The 9438-nt window shown below is 34.9% G+C and overlaps 1 protein-coding gene across 1 annotated transcript in view; it reads left to right on the plus strand.

Annotated features, from left to right (window-relative positions):
* The first annotated feature begins 654 nt into the window (after positions 1–654).
* LOC116840343 (fatty acid synthase-like) overlaps positions 655–9438 on the plus strand; it is a 16174-nt gene continuing 7390 nt past the window's right edge. Inside the window, exons 1-10 of the mRNA XM_032806941.1 lie at positions 655–1066; positions 1281–1531; positions 4133–4364; positions 4767–5185; positions 5547–5840; positions 6153–6360; positions 6572–6732; positions 7015–7332; positions 7770–8275; positions 8414–8718. Of these exons, the coding sequence (XP_032662832.1) occupies positions 892–1066; positions 1281–1531; positions 4133–4364; positions 4767–5185; positions 5547–5840; positions 6153–6360; positions 6572–6732; positions 7015–7332; positions 7770–8275; positions 8414–8718 (2869 nt within the window). The 5' untranslated portion in view covers positions 655–891. The remainder of the gene's footprint in view (positions 1067–1280; positions 1532–4132; positions 4365–4766; positions 5186–5546; positions 5841–6152; positions 6361–6571; positions 6733–7014; positions 7333–7769; positions 8276–8413; positions 8719–9438) is intronic.

The following is a 9438-nucleotide window of genomic DNA, read 5'->3' on the forward strand; positions in this document are numbered from 1 at the left end:
AATCTTGTGACGTCATTAATCGACCTTGGGTCAACTCACACAAATCCAGTCGAATACGCTATTAGATTTATCCTCTACGTACAAACATATTATTTAAGAAACTTTTTGATTTTTTTATCTTCAGATCATTAAAATGGGCGCTATCTTTCCCGCCGATTGCAGCGATATTTTTTACAGTCATAAGTTCGGTCACATGCTGCATATTTACAGGTTTTTCTAAATAACAAAAATAGTAATATGAAGTTTATTAGAGAGAGTTAATTAGTTAATTAATTTATTTTAATTAATTAATTAATTATCATACAATGTTCTAAAACATTCGGTTGATCTATTTATTTTAAATATTGATTTCCAAAAATATATTTTTTTCACAGCGTGACATTGGTCTGGCCCCTTAAAGTCTCGTTAAACTTTATTTTTTTATATAATTAATCCACAAACATATAAAGCAAGATATTGAGAATACAGTTGCATTGTAATTATTTATAAAGCTAACATGCGTCCTAAATGTAATATAATATAGTCTTAAGAGAAAAACATGGCCTGATAAGTTTTAATATGCAAATAAGATTGTAGAGGAAGTTCAAAGTAGCAACAATGAAATTCATTAGACGGAGTAGGGATGTCTGTCGTTATAAAAGGTCACTTCCCGCTATCTTGTTCCTCGATCTTGATTTGTCCGTTGTGTCAATCAGACGGTGTGCCAGTTAAATTTTCTGGCGAATTTTTGAACTTTTGTGCAGTGCAAGTAGTTGTAATCAATAAGAAGACCGGTTATAAGCAACAAATTATTCACGATCTGCGAGATATCATTAAGATAACGAGCTATTAATAGTGCTCCTGATAAAAAATACGCTTTCTGCGAAGAAAATCGGCTGACCTAAGAACAAGATGTCTACAAATACATCAATCAAGAGAAATTACAAACCGCCTAAACCCGGCGATGAAATTGTTATTTCCGGCATCGCTGGTAGATTCCCAGAATCGAGAAATGTAGAAATACTCAAAAATAATCTGCTCAACAAGAAAGATATGGTCACAGATGATGATCGTCGGTGGAAATTGGGTGATTAATTGATTTAAGTTTTAGTTGTTTTAATAGTATATAAAAACTATATATAAATAAGTCTATGCTTCGTTGATGCTTCCACTACCGTTACTAAACTACCTGCTATTACTACTTACTATTGATATTGTATTTATATTTTGACCTCGATATATCAATTAAAAACGCGAGCATGATAAGTCACGATGTTGTATGTTTCATTTTATATCGGTAGATCACCCGGACATTCCTCAGCGAACCGGGAAGATCAATGACATTGAGAAATTCGACGCGCTATTCTTCGGCGTCCACTTCAAGCAAGCTCACACGATGGACCCGATGTGCAGGATGCTGATGGAGCACGCTTACGAGGCTGTCATAGACGCGGGGATAAATCCGAAACAGTTGCGTGGAACGCGAACGGGAGTCTTCATGGGCGCGTGCTTCTCGGAGTCCGAGAAGACTTGGTTCTACGAGAAATTACAGGTATAACATTCGCAAACGCGTAATAATAATTATTATTATCATTAATATCAAACGAATGTGTGTGTGTGTGCGTGTGTGCGCAATCCCAGTAAGCAATCTGTTAGCAGTCTGACGACAGATTGGCGGCATTGATTGAGCAGGATCTGTTGACAGAGCCACAGTCATCCGTGTCTGCAATCTGCTGTCAATAGATTGACGGCAGAAAGCGAGCAGAATCTATAGTATTTCTACTGGGAAATATTAGAACGACAGATCCTGCGTGTGTGTGTCCTGCTCGATTTCTGTCTATCTTTCTAAGTCTATCATCAGATCCTGTTATATTTCTACAAACAAGTTGCTAACAGAGTCTGCTGCAGACACTGCGTAAAACTTAGTGTTGCAAGATTGACTATTTGGGAATAATAAAGGTTGGTAAGAACTGATTGTAGATCTAATTTGCTTTTACATTTATAATAAATGATATATTTGTAAGAAATAACGCACGCAGATACAACCCAGTAAACACAAAGTAACAGTAACATAACATCAATGTTATAATTTCCTACTCAACAATGTAACTGTTATATAACCTGCGCGTTATATAACAGTTACATTGTTGAGTAGGAAATTGTAACATTGATGTTATGTTACTGTTACTTTGTGTTTACTGGGAAATTTTATCTCATTACCCAATGAAAAATTTTTCATATATGATTATATATAAAATTATATAAAATTATATGTAATTATACATAATTATATATTATTATGTATCAAATTTGTCCATTCATGTTCATACATTCTACTTATATATATAATTATATATAATTATATATAATTATGTATAATTATATATATAAATTCATATATAATTTTACATAATTACGCATAGATTTATATGTAATTATACATATTGTTATGCATAATTGTGTATAATTATATATAATTTTATATGATTATATATAATTATACATAATTATGTATGGACAAATTTCATACATAATTTTGCATGAAAAATTTTTCATCGGGTAGTCAAAATTTTATTTCAAATATTTTGAATTGTCCGTTGAAATGTTTCGATTATATCTTGTGAGGTAAAATGCAAATTGTTATTACAATTTGTATGAAAGTACAAATCTATTGTTACAAGTTGTATTGTCATTTAATCATTTATAACTTGTGCTTTCTGCTGAGAATAACCACAACTCAGCGAGTAACAGTTATATAACTGTTAATTATAATTTTCCACTCAGCAGTATAACTGTTTTACAATCCAGCAAACACAATGTTACATGGAACGTACATGTTAGTTGTAATTTCCTACTCAATAATATAACTGTTATATAACATGCGTGTTATGTAACAGTTATATTGTTGAGTAGGAAATTACAACTAACATGTACGTTACATGTAACATTGTGTTTGCTGGGAACGCATGCGTTATACAACAGTTATATTATTGCATGGGAATTTATATAACAAACAATTATGTAACAGTTACTTTGTGTTTTCTGGGAAGATACGATCGATGTCCCGCCACTACCGCATTATCTCTTAAGGACGAATTCCTGAGGTAATTTGAAGAAAAAAATCCTAATGCAAAAATGTCGAGGCTATAATACTTTTCAAATTATAAACGATTAAAGTTGACCAATTATATTGGCTAAAGTACGCACGCTCAAATATGGTACAACACACAATGGTACAAGTGCATGCACATAAGTGAGAATTTGCATAAGATATGAAATTACTTGTAAATCTCTGAAAGAAACGTCAAATGTGTGACAGCTTATTGATTCTCATAAATGTATTGTGTGATATTTTATTCATATCATTTTGACGAAATCGTTATTATTTGCGATGTTTATTTAAATGATAGAAAAGGCAGATTATTATTACATACGTTGTTATATGTATGGTATCAATATTTGGAAAAAGGACGACATGTGCATGCACCTGTACCATTGTATGTCGTACCTGAGCGCGCGTACTTTAGTAACTCGTTACAGTTATAGTTACTCAAAAGTAACGAGTCATTACTTTTAAGTTACTTTCTTGAAATGATTATTGTAAATACAAAAATCTTACATTTTAAGCTTTCCTAAAATGTAAGAATTGAATTTATATCTAATATTATATTAATTTGAATTAATATGCATTACATTAATTAGTCTATCCACTTAACAAATTTAAAATTTGTACTTAACATAATAAAAATTTAATAACAGTTTTGTAGAGGTAAAATAATTTAATCCATGCTCCATAAATACGTTAATAAATTTATTAAATTAATATACGATTATTATATAATTTTAATTTTATTTTACGTTTCCCAAATAACTATTAAAGTAACTGTTAAAAAAGTTACAAGTTACTAAAAATAAGTAACTAAGTTAAGTTAAGCCGAAAAAATGTAACTGTAACTGTAACTTCTTTATAAGTAACGAGTTACTTCCCAACCCTGTAAATATGAATGCAAATCGTGGCTCACATCGCCACTTTATTATCATATTTATTTAATTTAAATCGAAGAATCTGTCGATCATTAATGTTACGTAATAATTGTTACGTGTGCGCCGCGCTGTTAATCGTTATGTTACATTTAAATTTTGATTAAAACAGGTAAACGGTTTCGGTATCACCGGATGCAGTAGAGCTATGATGGCGAATAGGGTTTCCTACTGGTTAGGTGTCACAGGACCATCTTACACATTGGATTCCGCCTGTAGTTCGAGTTTGTACGCTATGGAACACGCTTATCGGTGTATTCAGGACGGGCAATGCGACGCCGCCATCGTGGGTGGAGCGAATCTGTGCCTTCACCCATACGTATCACTGCAATTCTCTCGCCTTGGTACTACAGTCATACCTTTCCGTTAAACATACATAGTTTTGTTATAAATTATCCAAATTCCCTCTCTCCCTAGACAGCACAAGATCTCCTCAGGACGTCCTAAGGAATGTTCTCAGGACTTCCTTAGGATATACGGATATCTGGGTGTCCCCTGGATATCTGTGCTGTTAGAGTCTTGTAGTTTAGAAAGAATCATAAAACCAAGTTATATTTCAAGAATTATCTCGGGGAGAAATCACGAAATAAATACTTTTACAAATCTCTCTGCACATTTCCGCACTTGAAAGTTAACAAGATTGTTATTTCAACGCAAAAAGAGATTTTTGTCGAAAGACACTGTTAATCGTTATAATATTAATCGTTAATCGTCGATAATTTAATTATACAATTAAAACATTGCAGGAGTTCTGTCATCCGACGGCTGCAGCAAGGTCTTCGACACCGATGCGGACGGCTACGCTCGCAGCGAAACGGTCGCCGTTGTGTATCTGCAGAAGGCGAAGGAAGCAAAGCGCGTCTACGCCACAGTTGTCTACGGCAAGACAAACTGCGACGGTTTCAAGGAGCAGGGTATCACATTCCCGTCGAGCTTAATGCAGAGCGAACTGTTACGGGAGTGCTACAAAGACTGCGGTCTGCCGCCAAACATTCTGTCTTACATGGAGTGTCACGGTACCGGCACCAAGGTCGGCGACCCCGAGGAGGCCAACGCCATCGACAGAGTCTGCACCAAGGGTCGAACCACTCCTCTTCTCATTGGTTCTGTCAAATCAAATCTAGGTCATAGCGAGCCCGCTAGTGGCATTTGTCAAGTCGCTAAGGTATCTTTTGTCTCTCCTTTTTTGGGAAAGTAACGCCTTTATTTCCGCAATTATTAAATTGCTTCTTTATTTTATTTTTATTTTGCGTCTCGTAAAAAAGTTGTGTTAATTTTACATTGTTACATCAGAAAAAAATTATAGAACGGCTAGGCAGTTCTCTAGAGAAACAATGATGAAGATTGCGTTAATGAAGAAAATACGTTGAAATAAAATTCGCGATTTATTAAACTACTAATTTATTAAATGCATAAAAGGTGCGATTGTTGTATTGTGAATATTCAAATATGGGTTTGAAAAGAACACTCGACAAGTAACTTTATATCATGACACGATGAATTTAATATGTAGTGGATTCTCGTAGGTGCTAATATCGATGGAAACCGGTATGATCCCGCCGAACTTGCATTACAAGCGACCACGAGAAGGCGTGAAGCCTCTTGAGGAAGGCCGGCTCAAGGTTGTTAGCGAGCTAACACCTTGGAAGGGTGGTTACGTGGGCATCAATTCCTTCGGATTCGGCGGTGCCAATTGTCACATCGTGTTAAAATCTAATACAAAGGAGAAGATCAACAATGGACTTCCTTCGGATGATTTGCCGAGACTCGTGGCGGTGTCTGGACGTACCGAGGAAGCTGTTACAACATTCTTGGATGATGTAAGCAATGATCGTAAGAGAACGAAGAGATGAAACGAATACTTGCGATTCAGAACTGGAGTAGAAAATAACATAAAAGTAAAAGAAGTCATGAAGAGAAAGACGTGAATTCCGAATTACAATATTTTTGAATACACATTCTCGCATGGACAACTTAACGGTGGAATTACTTTAGGAGCAAGTAGAATTGGTAAAGAACAAAGCTTCAGGAGCAAGTAGATTCAGCAAAGAGCAAAGTGCAAACTGAAGTGCACTCACCTTTCATTAGTTCCACAGATAGGCCCGTGAGAAAATCTATCTTTATTTTTGTAGATCGAGAGGAATCCGGTCGACGTTGAGTACATTCGTCTGCTACATGATATTCATACTGAAGATATTCAAGGACACTTGTATCGAGGATATACGATAGTTGGTTCGAAGACGGCGACAACGCCCACAAAAGAAAACGAAAATTATTTGGGAATGACCAGACCGATTTGGTTCGTGTTCTCCGGAATGGGATCGCAATGGCCTGGCATGGGTATCTATGATAAATTTTTTTTCATTGCTCAGCTATAAAAAAATATTACAATTCTCTTTTTTCCTCCTTCTCCTCCTCTTTCTCTTCCACCTTTTTTCATTCTCTCTCATTCTTGTCTGTTTCTCTTTCTTTCGACATGTTTTCGATAACTTAGAGAGATATAAGAGTAATTGCTAAAGACCACTTGTTAATCATTATATTTATAAAACAGGTATAGACTTGTTGAAATTTCCCGTCTTTGCTGAGGCCGTGAAAAAGTGCGATGACGTGTTACGGCCGCGCGGTATCGATATTTATAATATTTTGACAAACAAGGACAAATCTACTTTTGACAATATCTTGAATTCTTTCGTGGGTATCGCGGCAGTACAGGTGAGATATATGCAAACATGACATAATAATAATAATAATTACTATTATTATTGTTAATAAAACTTAATTGAATATTATTACATTATTATATAACAAGCATTTCAAACAAAAATAATATGAGACACATAATAATGGGAGGACAATAATATGAAACATACTCATGTTTCTCTTTCACTATCAATTTATACTTTGCATCTTGCGATTGTACGTAGATTAAGAGGGAAGATTAACCGCGTTCTCTACACTATTCTTCTGTATTCCGATGCGATATGAATTTTGCAGATCGGTTTGGTTGATCTGCTCACATCGGTGGGCATTGTGCCGGACAACATGATCGGTCACTCCGTCGGTGAGCTCGGTTGCGCTTACGCGGACGGTTGCTTCACCGCGGAACAGATGGTCCTATCGGCATACTCGAGAGGTTTAGCGTCCATTGAAACCGAAGTAATTTACGGTTCAATGGCGGCAGTCGGTATGGGCTACGAGGAGATAAAAAATCTGTGTCCCCCAGACATCGAAGTGGCTTGCCACAATGCTTCTGATAGCAGTACCATTAGTGGGCCTGCTGAATCTATGAAGGAATTCGTTGAACAATTACAGGTTCGTTTCATTTACTGTATGTATGCTGACTCGCAACTGAAAAGTCAGGAATTAAAACCGACTAAATTAGTTAAGTAAATCGAATGAAACTGTCTTCTCCAGATCGACCTCATACGTGACGATATATATACTACGTTTCTGCATATATTATGATCCTTTTAATTTTTAATTTTTCCTAATTTATAGTTTCCAATTAAATTATTAAATTTGATTATTAATAATAAGCAAATTAATTATTATCATTAATAATCCGATTGTAATTTGAATTAATTAGATTGAATATTTAATAATAAATTTCAATTATTATTTTGATCTTTCATCGTTAGCTTTGGTCTTCAATATCATAATTGTATCATAAATATCGCTTGGGATTGCTACGTTCAAATATGTTTTATCTGAAAATCTGTAGACCTATATATATTTTTTTTCTACTACAGGCTAAAAAGATCTTTGCAAAGGAAGTGCCATGCAGCAATATACCCTACCACAGTCGCTATATTGCGCCCGCCGGACCGAAACTTCTCGCTTACCTGACCAAGGTGATCCCGCAACCGAAGCCACGTAGCAACAAATGGTTGAGCACTTCTGTTCCTCGCAGCAAATGGTCCACCGCGTCTGCCAAACTGTCGTCCGCCGAGTATCACACCAACAATCTTCTAAGCGCGGTCCTGTTCGAGGAGACGGCGTGTATGATCCCAAAAGATGCGGTGACCATTGAGATCGCGCCTCACGGTCTTCTGCAGGCTATTCTGAGGCGATCTCTTAATTCGAAGGTCGTCAACATCGCACTCACGCAACGCGGTCACCGGGACAATGCGGAAAAGTTCTTACAAGCGATCGGCAAGCTTTACAACACCGGATTGCAACCGGATATAGCGACTCTTTATCCACCTGTGGAGTTCCCAGTTAGTCGCGGAACCCCGATGATCTCTCCCTCCATTAGGTACAAACCTTTATATCACGTGTACACGAATCTTAGAAGCTTTTATTTGTATATAAGAGTAACTTGACTTCTGTAGCAATATTTCATTCAAAAATTACGAAGGTTTGAGAAATCAGACGATGCGTAACGTGATTTCAGGTGGCAACACTCCGACAATTGGTACGTAACGACGTACAAGACGCAAAAGAAGATCACTTCCGGAGAGAGAAACATTGAAGTTTCGTTGAAGAACGAGGACTTTGAGTATTTGTCCGGTCATGTAATCGACGGGAAGATCCTGATTCCTGCCATGGGATATCTTGCTTTAGTTTGGGAGACTATGGGTATGCTGCGTGGGAAAATGTACACGGAGATACCAGTTGTCTTTGAAAATCTCCATTTCCTCCGTGTCACTCCTATTCAGGTGGACGGCAAAGTCGATCTAACGGTGATGATTCAGAAAGGTAATTCTGCTTTTCATTTGTTTGTAATAAACTCTGTTTTATAATGTCCAAAATATGCTGTTTCTACTCGGCATACTTTATACACAACTTTCTCTTTCAAAAGTTGATTATATCTCTCCCTTTTAAAATTTTCAATTAAATATACATTTTGAAATAGACAAGCAGGCAATACTGTCGATTTACATGTGAGAATATCACTCATATATGTGTGTATCTATATATTATATTTTTATTTTATTATGTATAATATGTATATAGTATATTCGAACAAACCTACTTTTTTTTTTAAAAAAAGGTAAAAAAAGAGATCAAGTTTACATGCTTATCTACACGTGTGGAATTATATAAAAATTAATGTTCTTATAAAGAATATTTCATTTGTAAAATAACATTTAAAAATGTTAATAAGAAATATTGTTGTTTAAACTTCTATTTTCTACAAAAAACGTGATATTAGGTAGTTACCCGATGAAAAATTTTTCATGCAAAATTTTGTATGAAATTTGTCCATACATAATTATGTATAATTATATATAATCATATAAAATTATATATAATTATACACAATTATGTATAACAATATGTATAATTACATATAAATTTATGCGTAATTATGTAAAATTATATATGAATGTATATATATAATTATACATAATTATATATAATTATATATAATTATATATATAAATAGATATATAATTATATATATAAGTATAAGAT

Source organism: Odontomachus brunneus, unplaced genomic scaffold, assembly GCF_010583005.1.
Source record: "Odontomachus brunneus isolate Ranch 3 - 2012 unplaced genomic scaffold, Obru_v1 Obru_scaffold_009, whole genome shotgun sequence".
NCBI lineage: Eukaryota > Metazoa > Arthropoda > Insecta > Hymenoptera > Formicidae > Odontomachus > Odontomachus brunneus.